The following is a 22,478-nucleotide window of genomic DNA, read 5'->3' as shown; positions in this document are numbered from 1 at the left end:
TGTGCATGTGTGTGTGTGTGTGTGTGTGTGTGTGTGTGTGTGTGTGTGTGTGTGTGTGTGTGTGTGTGTGTGTGTGTGTGTGTGTACCATCCTACCAGGCAATCTGTTGCTTGATTGCTACTGAGTATGTAGAACTACCATTTCCTGGTCATCCTGTCATCCTGTTTACACGAACAAAACCAGAACAGTCAACCCATTGCCTTCAGTTCATTTCTAATTGAGAAAACATGCTTGTTCAGTGAGACACAAAATTGTGATTTCAGGACAAAATTCTCCTCGAGAATCACAGCAGTACACTGCAAACAACAACTTCCATAAGAAAAGATACCATTAACAATAAATACACGCTATACATCTCTACATCCATACTAAACATGTGGAGGTGGCCTTCATATCATTGTGCTTGCATAAACTCTCTCGAGTAAATTTGTTCTTCGACACAATTGTCACAGACACTACCAACTTCTGTCGCAATATCCGACAAGCACTTATCAAGAAGCTCTTCGCTAATTCTAAAAAAGCAAACACACAAGATCATGTCTTCACTCTAGACAGCCTGACGGACTGTTGGTCTTCTATCACACTTATTATGATAAACGTTTCAGGCAATGCCTATAAAGCTTCTCTGTACTGTTTGTTACTAAATGCCACTCACACAGTCAAGTACAATGTTGCTACAATAAGCATAGAGGGAAATAAATAGTATCTAAGCGTTCTAGAGTTCTACATGATGTCATGATACCAAATACCAACCATACACATATAGGCGTGTGTGTGTGTGTGTGTGTGTGTGTGTGTGTGTGTGTGTGTGTGTGTGTGGGTGGGTGGGTGGGTGGGTGTCTGTGTGTGTCTGTGTGTGTGTGTGTGTGTCTGTGTGTTTCTGTGTGTCTGTGTGTGTCTGTGTGTGTGTGTGTCTGTGTGTGTGTGTGTGTGTGCGTGTGTGTGTGTGTGTGTGTGTGTGTGTGTGTGTCTGTCTGTGTCTGTGTCTGTGTTTGTGACTTAATTTGTGTCTGTCCTTACTACCACATAACATTTCAGGTTTCAATAAGTTACTGTAATGTTAGTAACTTACTGACACAATAGACTCAAAGTTTTCCATCAAGTGCATACAGCACATAAGAAATCCTAATGTACCGAGCCATCAGTCTACATCCCTCGTCAAATAGATAAACAATAAAGCACGTGTGTTAGTTTACAGTTAAACTGCCCAAGAAACTCGTGAAAGCAATTTACTTATCTATCTGTCTTTCCATGTTGCCTAACACAAATCCATTGTCTAGGGTTTTATTGCAAACATAGAGTAAAGTGTCATAGTAACCAGGCAATCACTTCTATTGTGTCAAAGCACGGAAGCATAGCAAACAACAAAAAACAGCAAGCCACAACGACTTATAAAAAACATATGACAAGCATAATCAAACTTTCCACATTGGTGCGGCAACTTGTCAGTCTCATTGCAAAGGCATTTCCTCAATACGGGAAGAAGGGGAGCACAGTCCAGTGACTCCACTCAATTTGAGTCGGTGTAACCTCCTGTACAGTCCCATAACCCCAACGGCTTTCCCTCCCTCAATTTTCTTAGAGACCCACCAATGCCACTGTTTGTTATCAACGTGAAAGAAAACATTGGGCATGACAAATAAAAGTAGTAACAACCGACTCAAACGCCAACATTCATTCAATATTTGCATGTCATAATATAATGGTACCACACTTATAAATGTTACCTCTCCGCAAGCTCCCAGGGGTTGAAATTTCCACTTGGATAAGTGGCTGTTTGTCTGAGATGTCTGCTGTAATCTTGTTGTTGTAAACCGATGCTCTCCAATACTGCATCATCGATGTTTATGTCGTAAAGATGTGAGGTTTCGTTCTGAAGACGCGGAAGTTGCCGATTTGAATGGAAGGCAGTCAACCGGACTTCTTGTTGAGGCAAGCCATCAGAAACGCGTTCTGCAGCAGCAATCGTGCTGTCTGCTAAAACTCTTGACTCTGTAGTTAGTAGTACAATCAATTAGAAAATAAATATTATTTAGATTAATATAGAATATAGAATTAAAATATATATTAAATATAAATTTTTATATTAATATAATATATAGAAATTAAAATATAATCATTAATATAAATATAAAAATTAAAATATAATTATTAAATATAAATTTTTATATTAATATAAAATATAGAAATTAAAATATAATTATTAATATAAATATAGAAATTAAAATATAATTATTAATATAAATATAGGAATTAAAATATAATTATTAAATATAAATTATTTATATTAACATAAAATATAAAAATTAAAATATACATTAAATGTAGTTAATATAAATAAATTAGAAATACGATAAATGCAGTTAATTCTGACCAGAGTTGGGTCTGTGTGGGTGGTGATGTTCGTCCTCAAATTTAACATTCAACCAACGCCTCCTGATGTCTCTCTCTGTTAGCTATATGTAGCAAGTCATCTAAACAACATTCCGCTGCTGAAGATGTACGCAACGGTTAGTTACCTCAAATGCATCTATTCTCTGTTTCAGTCCTTCCACGGTGGGTAGAGCAGTAAGATTCTCTGCTGCGACGTCCAATTCTGCCAAACTATCGATTCTGAAAACATTCAACATACTAACATTGATACACATAAGTGCACAACTCTCTTACTAAATTATTATTATCTCCAATTATCACAGAGTACGGTAGTACCCTGTATGTAGGATTGCCCCGGTTATGGAGAGTTGTGGGGCGTGGTCATCTTTTTTCATGCTTAGAAAACATAGTAAATGAAGACTAAAATTTCTCAAAATCAACAAAATAAAATGTTTGCACATTGTGTACTATATCCTACTTTTGTTTTGGTCACTAATCATCTAACAACCTTAGACATAACAATTTATATGGAAAACCAACATTTGCACGCATATCCTGTATGTGATAGATAATCTTTGGCTTTGACTACTACAACCAAGTTCTATTCCAACTGCCAATGCATATTCAACTGCATACGCACTACAAAATTAGGATCCATATTCATGCACTTAGGATACACATTCTCTACATTTTGCATTTAGTGGTTTGGAAGGATTCACTAATGATGTCTGGCTTTGGTTCATATTATCTATAGATCTTGTTTCTGTTACTTTTTATACAATCCCTACATCTATTTCTTTTTTCAGAGAAAAAGTTTTAAAAATCTAGTAAACCTTGATACATATTTTATTCAGTGCTTGAAAAAGTGGTTGTCAAGTTGTCATTTGACGACTAACTGAGTTCACGTGATGTCCAATTAATCTTTGTTTTTATGCTGTAGAGTAGAATAGTGAAATTACGTAGTGAAACCTCTGGAGTACTGGGATTTCGTTTACTTGCCAGAACAATCAGCATCATTATTTGATATCAATAAAATATATGCAAAAGTCCTAAACTCCTTGACGACTGACAAATTCTGTGAGATTGCCAAGATGACGACTACATTTGCCGTAAAATTTTGAACACACTCAAAAAAATTATAAAAATTAATTTAAAAACTAAACTAAGTAATCAATTAAAATTAATTAATTAAAAATAAATCACACCTGCTCAACTCGTGTGCCGTTTCCAACAGCAGGTCATCAAGAATTGTCTCTGTGAGAATATCAGCATTGCTCAGTGCCTGTATAAATGATTTAGACCGAGTGGACGTCATTGCAACTACGATCATAAATGGCTGTGGCGTTCATGGTTACTGACTGTTTCTACTGCTTTTGTAGACAACTTCGACAAGAGGGTCTCTTCCCTGCCTTTCGTCGCATGACCAACAGTCACCTTCAATGCCACAAATCTTGCAATATAGGTATGTTTGCAGGCAAGAACACCTGACACACACACACACACACACACACACACACACACACACACACGTGCACGCACACACACACACACACACACACACACACACACACACACACACACACACACACACACACACACACACACACGCACGCACACACACACACAAGCCAACATACAAAACCAAAGCCATACCATTGTCCGCTGAGCACTCGGAAGTCTATCTGCATGATCCACTACCAGTTCAACAGTCCGTTTACGTTCCATCTCATTTCTAATGCACAAAGAAACATACAACACACTCTTCACATCAGATACGACACAACTAACCTAAGCTCATCCAGTCTCCTTCGCTCGTCTCTTCTCAACTCATTTATCTCCGCCACCTGCTCAATCAAATTCACATCACAACTACCACAAGGCATATTACACATCGTATGACATATAACACACATGCAGTCAACTCTCGTCCCAGTACACCACCTGACACCAACTAACAAGTAATGTCAGTGAAACACAATGAATCGTAATACAAACGCACAATATGTCTCTCAACCTACTACCGTGAAACCAGAAATTCAAGCGAACAGAATTTTGTGTGAATTTGCCCAAAGTCAGTGCTTCAGAGGTGCCATGCGGTTTTAATTTGTGCAATTTCAAGACAACTCGGATATTTCAAGTATACTGGTAAGGCAACTAACCACACACACTTGAATCAACTTTTCCCCTCTCTTCAATAACTTGGCCAATCCCAACGGCATACCAAGCCTAAATTTGGAGGGTTCAAGTTGATATTAATAATATTTTTAATATTAATTTAAGGTAACGTCTAATTCAATTAAATAATATTTAAATTAATATTAATGTTTCTTTTTCAAAGAGCGAGATGTAGTGTACTAAGAGCTAAAGTATAAACTAAAAGTAAAGCAAAGAGTGACGTCTGTATATAATCTGATGTAAGTAATAGTATGCAATACTGCAACTAAACAGAGAACCTCAGATAGAGCTACAGTGCTACAGTACTCCTACTACATACACGTATACCTAAACAGTAAACGGAGTTCAATGCTGCAACTCGAGTGGATCTGCTTAACCATGTCTATAGTAGATATACTGTATAGCTACACAGCTAACCAATCACTATCAAATAGCCTGCAATACAGAGCCCGTCACAGGCTTGTCTAGATACGTGCAGATTTTTTTATATTAACAAGATTTAGTTTTTGTTAACACTGAATGTCGCACCTCTCTGGTTTCCAGTATGCCAATAAATTTGGCCGTCGTTTCCTTGTTTCAGACATAAAACTTACATGTTTCTAAGACCTCGATGGTCCAGCTAGACCATGAAAAGCGCACGGTGTAGCAACAGATGGTACAAATGCAATTCTAGAAACAACCACGTCCTCGTAGTTACACCTCTACTGATCCGATGCAACATGCATCATCCAACAGACTGACTCATTGCGCATAAAACGCAGCACCCAATTCATTAAATGTGGTACTCACGTATACTCATAGTGTACACGAACAAAGATGAAGCTGGCAGGCAAGATGAAAGATAAGCGCATGCGCACGTCTATTGCACAAATTTCAATTCGTGCAATGACGTTATCTACAAGGTGTTTCAGCTAATACTTTGACGCTTTGCTAAAGAGCAACCTCAAAAAGCGTTGAATTTGTCTGTTGCTTTGATCTCTTGCCTCACACAAATCTCATTGTACGAGTAACATTCAAAGTTTGGATATGATACCTTGACTTCTTTCATGATATTTCGATCACCACTCATTAAACATTTAAAAATAATTAAATAATCAATTAATTAAAAATGACTTCATTAATTGATTTAATTTAAAATTAATTAATTTAGAATAACAACTCAATAAAATTCAACACTTCAATGGCCATAAAACAACTATACAAATTGGCTTGCCTGTTTCAAAGTCTCTCCGTCCAGCCAGCTTTGTCTAATCATAAGATAAGAAACAATGTAATGCAGTAAACAGAAACACGTAGTATCCATACGCTGACCTTGCCGCCTCTCTCTCCATCATCTCCTGAAGCTTCTCTTTCAACGCCCTCGTTTCATCTCTGGACTCACTTTGATCTTCCTGTAACACAACACAACTCTGCTGAGTGTCTGCATTGCCATTATAAGGGTGTCGCGGTTCGTTTGTGATGTGCTATAGCTCAGTTGGTTAGAGAGTCATCTTATGGAGTGAGTACATCCTGAGTTCAACTCACAGTGATGGCAAGCTATGGCATAATTTCCTTGGACAAGAAACTCGCACACAATTGCCTCTCTCGACTCAGAAGTATAAATGAGTACCTGGTCTTTGACTGGGGTGGCAAAAGGCCCTTGACTGCGACAAAGTCTATCAGCCTGGGGTACAGATCGGACTTCGTGTGCCCATACCACAGTTGGTGTCACTGTCAGGGCTCCTGCGAGTACCTGGCCAGGCTCCAGGAGATTGCTTAGCACGGCCCATAGCTCCTGCATAGTGCACAGGAACCCAGCCATCTGGCTGGGGGCGTAACCATCTAACGGCAGCTACTTATCCATTTGCCATTTGTGGTGTGCTGATGATTTGTAATGCAATAGCTCAAACGAGTAACACTGGTATCATGTTGCCAACCAGGGCTTCCCCCACCTTGCAGGTGAAATGGTGGTACCCTAAAGTGTCTAAACGTCATATCAAGTATCATATCTTGTAAAACGTCGATCAACTGGTACGTGTTGAGTTAATCTCTCATCACAAAATGTGCTATTCCCGACTAAAGGCAGATAGACGGACAACCTCAAAAACCAAAAACGACAAACAACCGACAGATAAACAGACAAGTGTTAGTATATTTCTTAAAGTGCAAAGCAGTTGCACGTTGTGATTCAACTATAAGTAGAAATTCTCTCTATTGGAAAGACCAAGAACTCAAAGACGAACATTTGGCATCATACAAACCCAAAACTGAAACACAATGTCTTACACAGTAATTCAAATCGTATCAGCTTACCTTATTTTCATCAATCTCCACCGGGTCCAGACCTCTTCTCACCCTCTTTCCCTTCTTCTTTTGTGCCTTCGTTTGTCGAATCTCTTTACCCGTTCCCTGTACTTTCCTCTTCATTCTAGACGCTACAGTGTGATCGGCAAACTGACCGGACACAACCCAGGGGTGTGAGACCAACACTTGCTACAATTTGAATACAAAATTTTGATAAGTAAACAACAACAAACATAAAGTGGTAAGTTTGTCAGCGACCTTTGGCTGCAATGGCAACATGACTCTTCTATCCTCTGATCTGGTGTGTTTAGGGTGCAGATGGAAATGACGTCGGTGCTATACACAACAAATGCAAGTTAAGGACTTCAACAATTCAGAAAGCAAAAAGTCAGACTTCATACAATAATACAGCAGCAGCAAAGGACAGACAGCAAAATGGTTTATTAGCATTTCGAAAATATGGCGAGCCATGTCAATGAGTGTCGTGAAAGGGAAAACGTGACAAACTCACAAGCAACCAAATCGATCAATCAAACATACTGTCTCATACACATTGTGACGTATAAGTATTGAATAGATTTACAAAACAAGAGAAAAGATGTAGATAGTAGTCACAATGCATTGTGCAAGCAACTGTAGCTATCTTGTCACCATAATATGACAATAAAAATTCATAACATCCCAGATGATAATGAACAATAGCATCAAAGGATACGTTATGTTGCATGTATGCACGCACGCACACACACACACTGTGACACACACACACACACACACACACACACACACATACACACACACACACACACACACACACACACACACACACACACATACACACACACACACACACACACACACACACACACACACACACACACACACACACACACACACACACACATGCACACACAAATCAGTCATTGCAAAGACAAGTACTCTCCAACACATACATGTAAGTCATTATCAGAACAACAGAAAATTACAATAAAATAGCTTACCCGCTTCGTCCTTCTTGTGATATCCATTCCTGCCTTCACACCTCCATTCCTCTCCACAGCTGCAGTGCACATAATGCGATAATACAAGTGACAATACAATACAAAAATATGTTATCATCTTCACCCTGTAAACATTGTCCAGCAGCCGGCTGACGTTTTGATTCATTAGCAGTTGATTGCTGAGTGCTACGGTCGCTATAACCTCCGCTATTCCAATCGTCACGTCTGCTCTCAGATATTCTCAGACTATCTATTCTCTTATCCGAGTCTTTGTCTCTCTTTTGACACTCACCAGTACTGATATGTCTCAGCATATCTTCCATTTCGTTCACGACATCTGAACCACCGACGTTCATCTGACTGCAACACTGTGATAACTGACGAATCAGGAAAGCGAGCTCTTGATGCATTCCGGTCAATGACGTATAACTGTGTTTCTCTCCAGCCTGAACAAACGTTTGAATGGCTCGAACAGCTGCCCGGTGAGCGGCGGCCAGTTGAAACAACGACCTGCTCTTCTTAGTGTGCGACACTTTCCACGGTTGAGACGAACGTCGCTCGAGTTCATCCTGCATCTCGTGTACTTGCCGCTGCAACACGTACAACATTCTGGCCGAACGTGCTGCTTGCTCCTCGGCCTTCACGGCCGCTCGCAAGTCAACCGCATCTGTTTCCTCGTCGAAAATCATTCGCCTCGACTTGGAAGCCGACGCGTGTCGTCGTCCTGACTGTTTGGAAAGCTTAGCAGCTCCCACAGTCTTCAACTTGATCAACTCTTCCTGTAGTTGCTTCCTCAGTCTAAATATTTCAACAGCTTGTTTTTCATCTTCACTCAGTGCCTGGCCTGTAGAGCCGGTCGTTCTCCTACTGCCTCTGGCCCGACTACCAGCGGTTAACGTTGCGTTTTCCCAGGCGGTGACATCAGTCATTGTCCTTCCCCTTGTCTTCTCTGCTGTGTGCCCTACAGCTTCCTTGCGCGTGTGCTCTCTCCTCACAGCTCGAGTGACGCTCTCTGCACTGTCGCATGCTCCAACACTCGCTGTCCCTCGTGACTTCTCTCTACGCTGTTTTGCACGCTCTGTCTCTCTGTCAGCCATTTGATAATCGTGACATTCCCTCATTCCATTCCGATTCCGACCACTTTGTAAGTCTCGTCTCGCTAGAAAGAGTGCCTCTTCCAGACGACCTCGTGATATCGCAGTGAAGTCGTCGCTGACGACGACGTCGCGTTTCCGAGTCTCCGTCTGACGAGCGGAGAGTCTCTCGATAACAACCGGCGCCGGTTTTCTGAACGTGAACGCCAGTCTGTCAACATCACGACGGGGACGCGACGAGAGACTAAACTGTAGCTGATTTTGACTTAGAGCACGTGCATTAGAGACGGCCATATCGTCCCGATTGAAAAACGTCTGCAAGCTATGATTTAAAGTATTTAAAATGGCCGCTGTTAGTAAATATTAACTTAGTCATTGATATAAATTAACTGTAATAGGCGTGGCGAATGTCTAAAGCGCACGACGTGAAACGAAGGAGAGTGGACGCGGATGGATCGAGAACAGAGTCGCCGGACGCGGGAAAGCCGACAGACCGACAGGCGTCGCACTCTGCTGCAGCGAGTGTGGCAGAAACCGAGCCGTGGGGTCCCGGATGTATGTTACTGGGGGTGATCGCTGTGGGAACTCTCACGCTTCTGGTGACATTCGCTCTATACAGACAGCAAGAGTTAGGCTACAGTAGATCGGAGGAAAAAGCAACAGATGTCGATGACTCTGTCGGTGCTGACGGACACGCCAAGCCACTATTTCCAGTGTATGCCACTGATCAACTGTTCACTCGAGACGAACTGAGCAGTCACGGATCCAGTTCGAAAAGAATACACCTTGCAATACTTGGACGAGTGTACGATGTGACTAAGGGTCGAAAGTATTATGGACCGAAGGGCGGCTATGCCTTCTTTGCTGGTCGAGATGCGACTCGAAGCTTCGTGTCTGGTGACTTCTCCGACGCTGGCTTGACCGACGACCTAGAGGGACTGTCTATACGAGAGTATCTCGGGATTGCAGACTGGGTGGGAACGTACGAGAAAGAATACAAGTACGTCGGTCGTCTGATCGGGAGGTTCTATGATGGCGATGGACGACCCACCGATTCACTCCTCGATGCCGAGAATAAGATACGACTCGCCGGGGAGATGAAATCCAAAGAGGATGACATGAAAAAGTTATTCCCACCGTGTAATTCTAGATGGGCGGCAGGCAAGGGAGAGGTCTGGTGCAGCAATAAGAGGTATCCATCTCAGCGTCAGTCAGATGTCAGTTATCCGAACACTTTGGGACCCGACCCTGTTCATAACTCTGAATGTTTCGGATAACTGACGTTAATCTAACTCTCCTGGCACGCAAGCAGCTGTTCCTACTCTTTCTAAGCTGCCCATGCACACTCGTTTCAGGGCCAGATTCAGAGGGGGATTCAGGGGGTTTAACCCCCTCTTTCCAATAGGCGTGGTTCAATAATTTCATATAATTTCATTAGAAAAGAGAAAATTAGTAATGCTACCGGGATAAATAACTGCTAACAGTGAAACCCCTCTTCCAAAAATTTCTGGATCCAGCGCTGCATTTAAACCAAACAATTGCACAAAATCCCAATTGCGCATGCACGTAACAGTTTACAGCGCTTACTTCTAGAGGATGTTGGAGGCACTCCTAGGCAGACTGTAACTAAAATAATTTAAATTTAATATGATTTTTTAGTTTGTACACTGGATTGTATCAACAGATTGTGTTTAGTGGTGGAATACATCGTGACTGGGTCGGAGTACCGCGGAAGATGTTCGTGCCGGGTGGCTCGGCCTATCGATGCGCATGCGTGAAGGACAGCGGTGCCGCTAGCGACGGCAGTGACACGGGCGGACGAGGAGATCTGGATAATCCACAACTCAACGAATATCAGAATTGCAGCTCGAAATCAGCAACTTGTGCTGTCGATGACTGATACCCGTCGCTAGTTAGGTATTGTGTAGCCTAGAAATGTAGCAGCTAGCAGTTTCAAGTTCATTGAAAAATTGTAAATGGTAAACAATCAGTCGAGCAATCTATTCGTCGCCGGGTGCCTTGATAGCCGAGCCGAGCAGCCCGTGAGCTGTGTTGAACAGATTGATAGGCGAACTGCCGTCTGTGATCAGCGTTGATTTCAATCCTAGAGCTTGCAGCATTTTCACTTGCGTCTCGGGGCCGGAGACGGCGATGGCCCGGATGGTGTCCGCACCGATAGCATCAACCATCAACTTGAACTTTTCCGTCTCGATGCCCGCAATATCGCGAGATTTCGAGATTTCCATTTCGTTCTGCTCGCGAACATACTTCATTTCGGCCTCCCGCGCCCTCGTCAAACGTTCAAGCTCAGATTCCTATGCCAAAAAACCTCGTTGCCATGTGTACAAACTGACGCATAGGCCTCGCGTACCCAGACTCTCTCCGCCATCATACTTCCAGTGTATGTACGCGGAGAGGGTCTGGCTATGCGAGAGTAGACATGTGGTCCACTAACCGCCTCGATTTTAGAAGCTTCGGCTTTCAACCTGGCTTGCTGCACGGCCGCTTCGCCTTCTATTTTGGCTGCTTCTGCACGAGACTGAGCCTCAGCTTTTGCTTGACCAGTCGACTCAACAGCAGCACTACATACAAACAGAGCATACAACATCCAACCAACACACAAACGAGACGACACATTGATCGACCTGTTTGCTTGTAGCTCCAAAAGGTTTTTTCTCGATTTCTCGGCTTCGGCCTCGTCCTGAATCTTCTGCCTTTCAAGTCTACCTCTCGCCTCTTGCTCCACACGCTCGGCTTCATGCTTAGCCGTCGCCTCCTGCGAGTTGGTTGTGATTTCGATCGCCAACTGGACAGACTTTTGCAATGCATCGCGAGTGCGCTGATCAACCGGCTCCACCGACTGGATATCAATGCTGGTGATGACCAAGCTGTTTGCCGGAAACTTGAAGCTGCCTCGGACTTTGTTGTTATCGTCGAGTCCGAAGACAGAGGTGCGAATGATTCGAGCAGAATTCTTATGAAAATCATCGAACTGAACTTGAGCGACGGCCCCACGAACACGAGACGCAATCGCCTTGCAGGCATCACCAGTAAAATCGGGTACCGAGAAAAGCTTGAATGACTCGTCTACGGTCATACCTTGGACATCGAAGTGCCAATTGTATGACAACTGGAGCTGCAATCGAGCGTGATCGGCCGTTTCGATGGTGATGATGTCGGTGAAGAAGTCGGGGCCGAGCAACAAGCAGAGAGCCTTGATCACGTTCGGTTTCTTCGGTTTGCCGCCTGACAGACTGAGCTGTGTGAACTGCTCGTCTGGTCCGAGCATGACCAGATCGGGACCAAACACGACGCGTGCCTTCTTTTCCTTGTAATCGTAGATCTGCACGGCAGCATTGTGAGGCACTCGGAACGTAACGACCTTGGTCTTTTCCCTCAGCCTAGGAGCGTGACTTGGAGCTGGATTAAAGAGCAGGCAAGATCACGTTGTGATACTAGACTGTAACAACACGTACGCATACCACTACGATCACTTCGATCTGCCAGCGGGTCCCGTGCTTCCTGAAGAAGTTTCTCGACCGGAGGAGGCAACTCCTTAGCCCACAGTTCTTCGTCTTGTGTGAGCATGTATGTTGCACCGACAACAGCACGAACCTACGTAGTACATCATTGACATCATTAATATCAATGAAATTAAGATGCTGCGGCACATGTTAGCATACTTTTCCCGTTTTGGTGTCTCTGACATACACGCCTTCGTTCTCATCCAATGGAATTGCCTTGCGTTTGGTGACTACCTCGACTTCGACCGAAGGAATGTATTCTGATGGGCCTCTGATCATCCATCGATCGCCGGGAAGACGCTCCTGCACACAAGGACATACGCACAGCAACGTTAATTACAGTCGCTGTGTCGAATAATAACGAATCGAGTAAACCCGACCTTCATGCTTTCGGCATCTTCAAAGGCCTCGGTGGCCCTAAGAATAATTCCTTCATCCTCGCCCAACACGTACACATTCTGAGTGCCACACTCCAGTCTCTCTCCCGGCTGCAGGAAGAACGACTTCTCACCCTTCACCAATTTCTTCTGACCGAGCTGTGGCTTTCCATCAGAACCCACCGGGTCCAGAATGACACAGTACTGACGATTGGTCAGTGTTGTTATATTCACGACGCCGACCACCTCTTCGTAGACATCAGGAATGTGAGCATCCGTATCCTCAAACGAGATCAGCCACTCTTCACCAGTCTTGCGAGTTTCATCTTTGATGTCCCTGAAGGTCTTCAAGGCACGCATGTGAAGAGCAACCTGAAAATCGATGAAACTCATTGTAAAACTACAGAAAGAAAACAACACTCAACGCACTTTCTCGGTGAGCACATACGCATCCACAATGTCGACGACTTCCTCGTAGGCTCCTGGCAGGTAGGCACCTATTTGCTTTACGAGCCACTCTTCGCCGGTCACACGATCGTGTCCTTGTCTGTCCTTCGTTTCCTTTCTGGCTCTCAGTTTGATCGCCTGATTCGCCTTTATCACTGTTGCACGGATCGTTTCTTCAACCACGACCTCCTTGCGAGGAATGTAGGTACCGGGGCCTTCAAACAGCCACTCGTCTCCGGCCACGTGCTTCTCATCGGCTTCTTCATCATCGAAATCAAGGATAGCTCTGAGACGTAGAGCGGTGTTGGCTGTGACAACTTTCAGTGGAGTGACGGTCTGCTTCAATACTTCCCCCGGGTAAAGAGGAAAGGGATCCTGAGCCAGTCGAATCTCCTGGTCAGCATGTCGGAGCTTGACCTGACCCAGTTCATCAAACACAGGCCGAACGTCGTCGTCACGAACGACCGGGTTCTCGACGATGCAGTAGTGACGCGGTGGCACGGTGATCATCTTCTCCGGTCCGACAATGACCTTCTCGTTGTCTTGACGAATGAAGGTCTTTGGCCCCAATTCGACACGGGTCATGTTGGTGTTCTGATCAAGAACGTGCAGATAGAAATATGGTGGAATTCGATAGATGCTCTGCGTCTCATCGCCGGCACCACTAGACGCCGCAGGTTTGCTTCTACGATCCATTGTAGCCTGTCAACAGACAGCAAATCAACACACAAAAAGACACCAATATATCACAAATAAATAAACTAAATTGTCTGTATGCAACCTTAGTGGAAATCAAATCTAGCGAAAGCCGGTCTAGTCACGTGGATATCAAAACCTAAAATCCGTTCACGAATTAGGTGGACTCTGAAGTGAGGGGTGGGACTTACGAAGAACAGATTAGCAAAGAGGCCGGATGTTATGTTTACTATTTTCACTTTACCCATTGCTTTCCTAGCCTGCGTAGTCACAGAAAATGCGAACCCTAATAGCCCAAAAGCAAAGCAATGGTCTGAAACAGTAGTGTGAATTCTACCGAAACATAGCTCTGCAGTAGAAGGAATCATATGTTGTTACATTACCTTAATTTGATAAGGAAATGACCTCACGCTGTGGTAATTCAAGCAAATTGGATTTAGCCTTTATTGGCCCTCAAACTCATTAAAACTCCGGAAATTGCCTATACTGGCCCTGTTTTAGAATCAAGGAAATCAACGTTATCATAATTGAATTTACCTATTCAACAGCTGTCAAATGATACCCATTAGGCCTTGCAGACCCCTACCACTCGCGAGCTATGCGCCAAATTCCTGAGTCCACCTACTGCGTGAATGGACGGTCTAGTCACGTGGATACAAAAAAAAAACCTAGTCACGTGAACATCAAATCGGATGACACGTGGGATGTCAGCAAACGTACAATGCGATACACTCGAGCGTCAACGAGCTGGCCGCATACAAAATGTCATTCCGATAAATACAATCGTGCAACATCGACCGCGCGGATTAAAACGGCGACACTCTCCGCTTGCGTCACATGCATCTCATCTCATCTCATCCCATCATCTCATCTCATCTCATCCCATCATCTCGTCTCGCCTCGTCTCGCTACTCGGTGTCCTCGGCGGCGTCGGTTTCGCGCACGATCGCATGCACCTAGACGGACGGACGTCGTGCGACGACACTCACCTGCACGGAAATGTCGACACCGCACTGCAAGCGTGCAACTTTAGCAGCAAAGACGCTCGCTGACTGCGCACTCGCTTCTTATTGGACAGTCATAGGTCACCACTCTCTGATTGGCTGCCGATCGGTTACGCCTCTTTCGACCCAGCCCCTTTATTCTAACGAGCGTCTTTTATTGCGCGGAAGTGTGCAATCTTGCTGTCGAAGCCTGTATCATCGATGACGACTCAGGGTACATAACGTGTTGTCGAGGTAGCTGGGTCACGTGATTACAACTTTTGCCTTCCAGGCGACTGCCCGTCTCTCTTGGTGGTGGTTTCAGAGTTAGATCCGTTGCACGCTAGTGAAACAGACAAAGAAGTAAGGCGTATTGATAGCAGATTATCTAATTAACTAATTTGCTACATAATTTCGGGTAGATATTAATAAGATGAAATATAAAGTTTGTTTTCGTATGTTTCTATAATTTATATAAAATGTGAGTTTTTATAGACTTTAGATATATTATTAAATGCAGTATGTTTAAGCCAAATTTTTATAGATTTTATCTTATTAAAATACAACATTTAAACCGAATTTTATATAATAATTTTATATATTTTATTAAATGAAATATTTTAAACCAAATTTTATGTTATATAATAATAATTTTATATATTTTATTAAATGCAATATTTTAAACCAAATTTTATATAATAATAATTTTATGTTTTATTAAATGAAATATTTTAAACCAAATTTTATATAATAATAATAATTTTATATAAAATCTAACAAATTTATTTAAAAATTAATGGTATGTTTCACCTCACTTAGTAATATAGTATTGATGAAAATTATATTAGTTATTATTTTAGTATTGACTATGATGTTTATTTGTCATTAATTAATGTCATTTTTGTAGGGTCCTGTGCTTTCATTATGTTTGAGCAATCTACTCGTGTTTATCAACACCTACCTGATGTTCAATCATGAAAACAGACTTGCATTCATTGCCACAACACCTTCTGAATGGCGAGTTACTATCAATCATTGACGATACTTTAGATCTGTAAATTAAACAAATCACTGACTATGGAAATCGGCAATTTCAATGTCTTGAGTCAATTAACACACACACACACACACACACACACACACACACACACACACACACACACACACACACACACACACACACACACACACACACACACACACACACACACACACACACACAAACACACACACACACACACACACACACACACACACACACACACACACAAACAAACACACACACACACACAAACAAACAAACACACACACACACACACACACACACACACACATACACACACACACACACAAACACACACACACACACACACACACACACACACACACACACACACACACACACACACACACACACACACAAACACACACACACACACACGGGGACACACACAGTACTTGGTTACATCACAGCAGCTGCCAAAATTAGGTCAATTAGATCCGGTTAATTAGATCGACAGAAAATATGTAAATGAATATTTAGGGTAGGGATTGAGGGTACTAATTTGTGTTGATTGTTTCGTGCAGCTCATTTCTGTATCCTCTCAATGTCAACAAACCTGACAGTTCGGGCTCCACCGAGGACGACTTGATGCCTGGAAAATGTGGACAGTATGAACTGTTTGAAGATATCAACAGTACGATCACAAGAGGACTAAAAGCTGTTGCAAGAAGAATGAATTCTGGAGGTAGATATCTACTAGGCAATTACAGGTTTGTTGTGGTGTTGGTATGTTTTGTTTTAGTGACGACGAGGCCATTGTTGGCTGGTGCCTTAGCGAAGTCGCTATGCTGTATCCACTGGTAGTATGTAGTGTGTAGGTCGAACACTTATGAATTGTGTCTCAGTCTGAGGTTGATGTTAATGGTTTAACTCATTGAAAGATATTCACAAGCACACGACGGATAAAGGTACACGTTTGATAATACAGTCAGACCTGGGATGTCTTGCTCAGAACTCTAGAGTACTTGTACCCATTAAAATTAGACAAAAACCCATCTGCACACGATTGTTGGGACAGAGGTGTGCTCATCCCATAGAATATAAATATTATTATTGAAAGAGGTGTGGCCAGATAACTCAGGTCTGACTGTAGTCATACACTACAGAGTGGAATATAAGGCAATATTCTGGTGGGACATCGTGCTCTAGCAAAAAGAAGGTGACCTGACATTCTAAATATTGGGCATCCATTCTCATTTGATTTCACAAAATTTCTTGTAAGTATTAACAAGTAGTTTGATTTCTCTATTTGCTGCATCATATTCACTACTGTAGTTATTTGCTATCAAACTATAAACATAAGAATGCTGTTGTTTTGTGGCATTGTTATTGATCATGATGACCTGAGTTAGAGATGACTGTTAAACGTTAAATGTTCAATCAAAAAAAGTTATGGTTGGTCATGAACACTAGTTGGTCGGTCAATGGCCGATAACCGACCATTATATTCCACTCTGCACTACACTATGTAAGACTCAACCATTTTTTTCAGATAATCGATTGCTGCCACGGATATTGGTATGACATCGTGCCGCATCGTTGTGTGATGTCTGTTCTAGTATGCTATCACTAGTACAGGTTATGAAGTCGTCCCCTGATTCGCCATCACAATATATGCCGACTATGAACTGTATATTTGCTGCACAGAAAAATGTATGTGTACACAGTGCATTTATGATATTAGCGATATGGAATCATTTCATTGTGATCGTGTATTTGATAGAGTATACCAATTGATGCTTGCCTTATCGACAGTGACTCGGGTTTTCTACAGCAGGTCATATGTTTTGTTTTGTGATTTGTGTGTGTGTGTGTGTGTGTTGTGTGCATGTGTGTGTGCACTTGCATGCGTGTCATGCTTGCTTCCTGTCTTCTACTGAATTCAAATAAGTGAGTACCAACCAGTACAACACATTGCTACACACTTTTAGTATTGTATGTGTCTTGATACAAGAAGTCAGTTTTTTGCCATCATAGCCAAAATTTCTCTGTGTACTACATAATTGTCAGAAATTCTATGAGACCAATTTGTTTCTCAAATCCATCAGTATCAGTCAGTGGTATCCAATTACCAGTAGTTTACAAAAATAAAGTCAAGACACCACCAATCCATTCAGTGAGCAAATGTCACAACTTTAACGATTTTAGTTTGATCTACTCACTTAATCCAAAGATAACCTAGAGAAAGGATCCCAAGCAATAACATGTAATCTACACATGTTATAGCTATAAATGATCATTTTGTAGCCTCGTCCTCAGACTTTCTCGTGCTAGTCTTGTCCGGTGCCCGTATGGTAATTATCGCACCAGGAATTGCCATACGGGCACCGGACAAGACTAGCCCGAGAGAGTCTGGGGACGAGGCTAATCATTTTGTTTGTCAACTGAAGCATTAATAAAAAATCAAACTTTGTTGTAAAATTGAAATAAATTAAGTCAGAGTTTGTCGTACAATTGAAATGGCTCGGAATGGTAACCGGCAAGAAATCAGTTTAAATGATCGAGAGATATTATAGTGTACTGACATTCACAAAACTTCATAATCATTTCGAGCTGACAGAGCAACTTGTTTTGTTATTGATATTAACTGGAAACCCCAATAGAAAATCCTGCCTACGCCCTTGAACCTACACAAACATTAGAACACCTACATGATATTATTGTTGCTGTCATTTTTCCATTCTATTGAATGCTATGTTCTCAAATCTAGTTTATGGTTTAGGCATGTGACCTTACGGGTGGCACATACATCAGATTGCCTGAGACCAAAGCACTGCTTCAATATCTCCTGGTAAGTTTGAAGCTCCGTCCAATATCGTCTGTCAACTATTCATGATTTTTCAGTGGGTGTTTCTTCCTGATCACTCCTCGAGACAAATGCTTACATTACCTCCACTGGGTCATGTCGACTATAGAGCTGCTTGCTTTTGTCACCGAAAGCTGGTCGAGATAGGATATGTTTGTTCCGTTTGTCTCTCGATTTTCTGCCAATTCAATCCGATCTGCTCCACATGCAAGTCAGTCGGCTCAATGTGTGTGCGTGTGACCGTGTGTTGCTCATTGTTGGGTATTGAAATTATCTATAGTACGAGGTTTCCGGTGCCCGGTCTGGCAGGGAGTAAAGCAAAGAGGAAGAAGACCACACAGTAGCATTGTGAGTATCACAAAACATGATCCACAAATTTTGTGCTCGACTCAATTTTGAGTGAGTGTAAAAATTGGACAGACAGTTGACAGACAGATATGCATATATCTAGAAGTTGTTAAACATATCTTTCACGTCTCTTCTTATTATCTGGAAATGATTTTCGGAGACACTCGTTTCTCCTAGTATCCTACACGCCCGTTCATCCGTCATTGTGTAGTAGTCGTCTTCATCTGCAATTAATATTATAACAAAGTGATTGTATAACAAATCACAGAGACATTGAAAGACGGCCAATCAATACTATAGATTGGTAGATGGCCAGCGAGTTCACAGACTGCAGTGTTGAAAGCAGACGAACTCTTTACACCTATAATGTTGGAAATGTTTGAGATGGTGCATGTTGCTGCATGAGTTGTTTGTATTGTTACCTATCGATGACTTTCTCGGCCACAGAACTGCTCGTAATCCTAATGATTTGTCATCGCTTTTACCTTTAGTGGGAATGTGGCCTCTAGTGATCATCAAGTTATGTGCAATGTTATGTGAATGGAGGTAATGTGACACTTTGTGAATAGATCTATACAACAGTGTGGATATCGTAAGCCACTGTGTTAGTCATAATTTGTCGCTATTTACCTCCCCATGTGTAGTGCACCGCCTTCGTCTTCATAATAGAATACAAAACCTTTGGCAGGATAGTTAACTAGTTCGTGACATGGTCCAGCCACATGCGACGTTGCCTAGTGAATGTAATAGATAACAATGTCAAATGCCTGATGTGCGTGTACATGCATGTGGTGTGGTGTGATGTGTGTGTATGTGTGTGTGCATGAGTGTGTGTGAGGGCATGAGTATGCGTGAGTGTGTGAGTGTGTGTGCATGCATACGTGTGTATACTTGTTTGTGGTGTGTGTGTGTGTGTGTGTGTGTGTGTGTGTGTGTGTGTGTGTGTGTGTGTGTGTGCATGCGTGCATACATGTGTGTGTATGTGTTGTGTGTATGTGTGCATGTGTTGCCCATAGGCACATCGTCCAGATGGGACAAAAACGATGGGGTGTACTGTTCTGTACATCCAGTATTGCAATTTGCAGTATGCATTACCACAATTACACCATTACCCATTGTTCACAAGGCAATTGACGATCCAGATAATATCCATGGTAGTGAAGATGATTCACAGATGCAAAAGCGCACAGACTATTGAAAGCAACTCGTAAACTCCTGAATACCCAATCCCAGCACAGCTGTTACGAACAATGTCAAACAGCAATACAAATCACTGCTCACCGACTGCTACTTGAGAGAGCAAACAGTATCGCTAGTTCTAGTGACTTGACGGTCAGTACTTGAGGTAAGCATGCTTCAAGTCTTGGTATGAGAAGCACGTTGCAGTATTCCAGTGGACTAACGTTGACTACGACAACATGCTGTTTGTCGTTGCTTACCGAACTTCCATCCAATTTGTTTACAATGTTAAACAATACCTAAACAACTCTTTAGCGTTTAGCTGCTCGTAGTCTGCCATCGACTCACTAAACCTCTGATGAGTCAATAGCCGTGAAATTGAATCGTTTGGGATCAAAGGGTTGATCAAGGTGTGCCATGTGTTGAGGGGGTCTCCTCTGTAGTGCTCTTTGCGTGTTTAGCTGCAGCAAAAATTGGGAGAAAACCCGATTAATTAATTTTTTATTTATTGAGTTCCTCGCTTAGACGCCGTGTTCATCGCTTTGTTATTGCTTTCAGCATGTAACACGACCCAACTGTTTATTACCAGATTTTTATGTTATTATTTGAAAACAAATGCTTAACTCATGATGAAAGTCTGCCAATCATCCTTTGCATTCTATTCATCCCGACACACAGTACAAGTCACTGTAGATAGCTACCTCTGACTTCATCGTTTTAATTTAATTTTCCAGCTCATCGTAATTAAATTCTACTTACATACATACATCAGCTCTCATTCTCTGGTTAGTCCAGATAACTCGTTAACTGTCGCTGATGCTAACTCATTCGATGTCTGCACTGAGATGCACCAACTTTGAGTGCATGTCATGATCAGACTCACGTACTAGTCTACCAGTAGTGCAGCGCCTATTGTAGGCGAGAGTTTACTTGCAATCTTGCTCAGGTACACACAGTTACACCCTATAAATTAATAATAATTTGGGCACAGCGTCTACACGAGAAACCACTACACGTGTGTGACTGACGGTCACCCCGCCCACCTGCGCGATAAATCCGGTCGGTCCTGGGATGAGTTTAGTTTTCAAATCTGGGAGTTTAAAGCGTAAGATACCTTGAGCGGCTGCATTCTCCCATTTAGACCTGAGAAGTCGATCGAGCTACACACAAACGTTGAAAACATTTAGCTCTTTACCGCTAGAAATACAACAGACAAACTTTTCTTACCGCGCCTAGAGACTCGTGAGAGTCGCTGACTCGAGGATACAGTCTTTCAGCAGAAACAACGTACTCTGTCGCTACGCAAGTTTCTGCACGTGCCATCGGCAGCCTCGGTCACCAGCCCGTCGTTGTGCCACCGTTACAGTATGCAAAATTTATTATGTAAGTAGCATCACACTTTGTACTATAAAAATGCAAGTGCAATAGCACGCATGCCCAAGAAGTGTATACACTACGGTAGGTACAGATTCAGTGGAATGGCTGTGTCTGAGTAAGGCCAGGCATTTGAGACTTAGTAGCTAATACTTGATCATGATACAGATACATAAAGTAGATGAGTCATTGATATCTATAAAGTAGATGATACCCCAGCTCTAATCGTTTTCCATGAACACTAAAGGAAAGTCAGTCACACTACCAAAATTTACAATGTTTTCTAGCTCCTCACAGATACGGATACTCTATAAACCCGAAAGATCTGGAAACAGATCTTCGACAGAAAAGTCATCAACCTGATCATCAAATGTAGACAAATCCAGAAACGATGTTTCTGTCAACCATTCGGAATCCACACCACTCTCAGGGGATTCACTGTCTTCGTTGTCCGATCCCGTTTCTGCTCCTCTGTCTGCTCCAACTGTTCTGGAGTTTTCTGGAAGATGCAGGAGGGCAACATCAACACCGGCATCGATGTCTGACAGTTGATCAAAGAGGCTGAGTATATCAGCGTGACCGTCACCAGCGTGGAGACAAATCTGTTCAAGAGGTTGCCGTCCACGGACTGAGCCAACGCTTTCTGCTGCAGAGAAAGGCTGAGTGCTGCGGACTCTGTTGACTCGGTCATGGGGTCGGCTAATTCCTGACTCAGAATAACGTCCTTCCGATCTACCGGACTGCTGGGCGGAGTC

The 22,478-nt window shown here is 42.6% G+C and overlaps 6 protein-coding genes across 8 annotated transcripts in view; 2 read left to right on the top strand and 4 right to left on the bottom strand.

Moving 5' to 3' along the window:
- Window positions 1–119: 119 nt before the first annotated feature.
- On the bottom strand, window positions 120–9,220 carry LOC134198201 (protein moonraker-like). The gene is made up of 14 exons (XM_062667550.1): window positions 7,957–9,220; window positions 7,833–7,891; window positions 7,090–7,167; window positions 6,841–7,020; window positions 5,860–5,939; window positions 5,762–5,795; window positions 4,162–4,217; window positions 4,027–4,105; window positions 3,733–3,807; window positions 3,579–3,655; window positions 2,520–2,613; window positions 2,375–2,456; window positions 1,728–1,992; window positions 120–512 (listed from the first exon to the last, which is right to left on the bottom strand). Exons 1-14 carry the CDS (start codon window positions 9,218–9,220, stop codon window positions 395–397), a joined length of 2,541 nt encoding a protein of 846 aa, XP_062523534.1. The 3' UTR covers window positions 120–394.
- Window positions 9,221–9,325: 105 nt separating this feature from the next.
- LOC134177436 (neuferricin-like) lies at window positions 9,326–10,911 on the top strand. Its single transcript, XM_062644218.1, has 2 exons — window positions 9,326–10,118; window positions 10,622–10,911. The coding sequence occupies exons 1-2, from the start codon at window positions 9,334–9,336 to the stop codon at window positions 10,824–10,826; spliced, it is 990 nt and encodes a 329-aa protein (XP_062500202.1). The 5' UTR covers window positions 9,326–9,333; the 3' UTR covers window positions 10,827–10,911.
- LOC134177425 (major vault protein-like) lies at window positions 10,754–15,017 on the bottom strand. Its single transcript, XM_062644206.1, has 8 exons — window positions 14,960–15,017; window positions 13,257–13,976; window positions 12,831–13,199; window positions 12,610–12,753; window positions 12,409–12,541; window positions 11,572–12,346; window positions 11,382–11,508; window positions 10,754–11,241 (listed from the first exon to the last, which is right to left on the bottom strand). Exons 2-8 carry the CDS (start codon window positions 13,968–13,970, stop codon window positions 10,927–10,929), a joined length of 2,577 nt encoding a protein of 858 aa, XP_062500190.1. The 5' UTR covers window positions 13,971–13,976; window positions 14,960–15,017; the 3' UTR covers window positions 10,754–10,926.
- A 90-nt stretch (window positions 15,018–15,107) lies between these two features.
- LOC134181723 (general transcription factor IIH subunit 3-like) lies at window positions 15,108–19,802 on the top strand. 2 transcript variants are annotated; one of them, XM_062648998.1, is made up of 13 exons: window positions 15,108–15,188; window positions 15,246–15,316; window positions 15,861–15,970; window positions 16,541–16,701; window positions 16,759–16,806; window positions 16,898–16,924; window positions 17,509–17,534; window positions 17,595–17,669; window positions 17,740–17,793; window positions 18,739–18,807; window positions 18,861–19,033; window positions 19,103–19,170; window positions 19,662–19,802. In XM_062648998.1, the coding sequence occupies exons 1-12, from the start codon at window positions 15,176–15,178 to the stop codon at window positions 19,164–19,166; spliced, it is 891 nt and encodes a 296-aa protein (XP_062504982.1). In that variant the 5' UTR covers window positions 15,108–15,175; the 3' UTR covers window positions 19,167–19,170; window positions 19,662–19,802. The 2 variants fall into 2 exon arrangements, with proteins under 2 accessions (XP_062504982.1, XP_062504976.1); XM_062648992.1 differs by lacking the exon at window positions 19,662–19,802 and having other exon boundaries at window positions 19,103–19,249.
- Window positions 19,210–21,719, bottom strand: LOC134181708 (GDP-D-glucose phosphorylase 1-like). 2 transcript variants are annotated; one of them, XM_062648978.1, is made up of 9 exons: window positions 21,577–21,719; window positions 21,393–21,509; window positions 20,703–20,810; window positions 20,452–20,648; window positions 20,283–20,385; window positions 19,801–19,904; window positions 19,593–19,741; window positions 19,466–19,531; window positions 19,210–19,394 (listed from the first exon to the last, which is right to left on the bottom strand). In XM_062648978.1, the coding sequence occupies exons 1-9, from the start codon at window positions 21,670–21,672 to the stop codon at window positions 19,270–19,272; spliced, it is 1,065 nt and encodes a 354-aa protein (XP_062504962.1). In that variant the 5' UTR covers window positions 21,673–21,719; the 3' UTR covers window positions 19,210–19,269. The 2 variants fall into 2 exon arrangements, with proteins under 2 accessions (XP_062504962.1, XP_062504968.1); XM_062648984.1 differs by having other exon boundaries at window positions 21,464–21,509; window positions 21,577–21,686.
- Window positions 21,720–21,896: 177 nt separating this feature from the next.
- Window positions 21,897–22,478, bottom strand: part of LOC134181735 (X-box-binding protein 1-like) — a 1,130-nt gene continuing 548 nt past the window's right edge. The window contains exon 3 of the mRNA XM_062649005.1: window positions 21,897–22,478. This exon is cut by the window's right edge and continues 95 nt beyond it. Within this exon, the coding sequence (XP_062504989.1) occupies window positions 22,124–22,478 (355 nt within the window). The 3' untranslated portion in view covers window positions 21,897–22,123.

Source organism: Corticium candelabrum, chromosome 1 (genome assembly GCF_963422355.1).
Source record: "Corticium candelabrum chromosome 1, ooCorCand1.1, whole genome shotgun sequence".
NCBI lineage: Eukaryota > Metazoa > Porifera > Homoscleromorpha > Homosclerophorida > Plakinidae > Corticium > Corticium candelabrum.
The sequence above is the reverse complement of the archived record's forward strand: the minus strand, read 5'-3'. Positions and strand labels throughout refer to the sequence as shown.

Coding starts and splice junctions, on each gene's coding strand:
- LOC134198201 (XM_062667550.1), bottom strand. CDS start 9,220: ATGGCCGTCTCTAATGCACGTGCTCTAAGTCAAAATCAGCTACAGTTT. Junction 4,106..4,161: donor AGGAGACTGGATGAGCTTAG/GTTAGTTGTGTC, acceptor TTTGTGCATTAG/AAATGAGATGGAACGTAAAC. Junction 2,614..3,578: donor ACGGCACACGAGTTGAGCAG/GTGTGATTTATT, acceptor GAATGTTTTCAG/AATCGATAGTTTGGCAGAAT.
- LOC134177436 (XM_062644218.1), top strand. CDS start 9,334: ATGTCTAAAGCGCACGACGTGAAACGAAGGAGAGTGGACGCGGATGGA. Junction 10,119..10,621: donor GTCTGGTGCAGCAATAAGAG/GTATCCATCTCA, acceptor GATTGTGTTTAG/TGGTGGAATACATCGTGACT.
- LOC134177425 (XM_062644206.1), bottom strand. CDS start 13,970: ATGGATCGTAGAAGCAAACCTGCGGCGTCTAGTGGTGCCGGCGATGAG. Junction 13,200..13,256: donor CGTATGTGCTCACCGAGAAA/GTGCGTTGAGTG, acceptor ATCGATTTTCAG/GTTGCTCTTCACATGCGTGC. Junction 12,542..12,609: donor GAGACACCAAAACGGGAAAA/GTATGCTAACAT, acceptor TGTACTACGTAG/GTTCGTGCTGTTGTCGGTGC.
- LOC134181723 (XM_062648998.1), top strand. Junction 17,670..17,739: donor TATTTGCTGCACAGAAAAAT/GTATGTGTACAC, acceptor TGTATTTGATAG/AGTATACCAATTGATGCTTG. Junction 17,794..18,738: donor ACTCGGGTTTTCTACAGCAG/GTCATATGTTTT, acceptor TTTATGGTTTAG/GCATGTGACCTTACGGGTGG.
- LOC134181708 (XM_062648978.1), bottom strand. CDS start 21,672: ATGGCACGTGCAGAAACTTGCGTAGCGACAGAGTACGTTGTTTCTGCT. Junction 21,510..21,576: donor CTCACGAGTCTCTAGGCGCG/GTAAGAAAAGTT, acceptor GTTTGTGTGTAG/CTCGATCGACTTCTCAGGTC. Junction 20,386..20,451: donor GCTCTCTCAAGTAGCAGTCG/GTGAGCAGTGAT, acceptor TTGGGTATTCAG/GAGTTTACGAGTTGCTTTCA.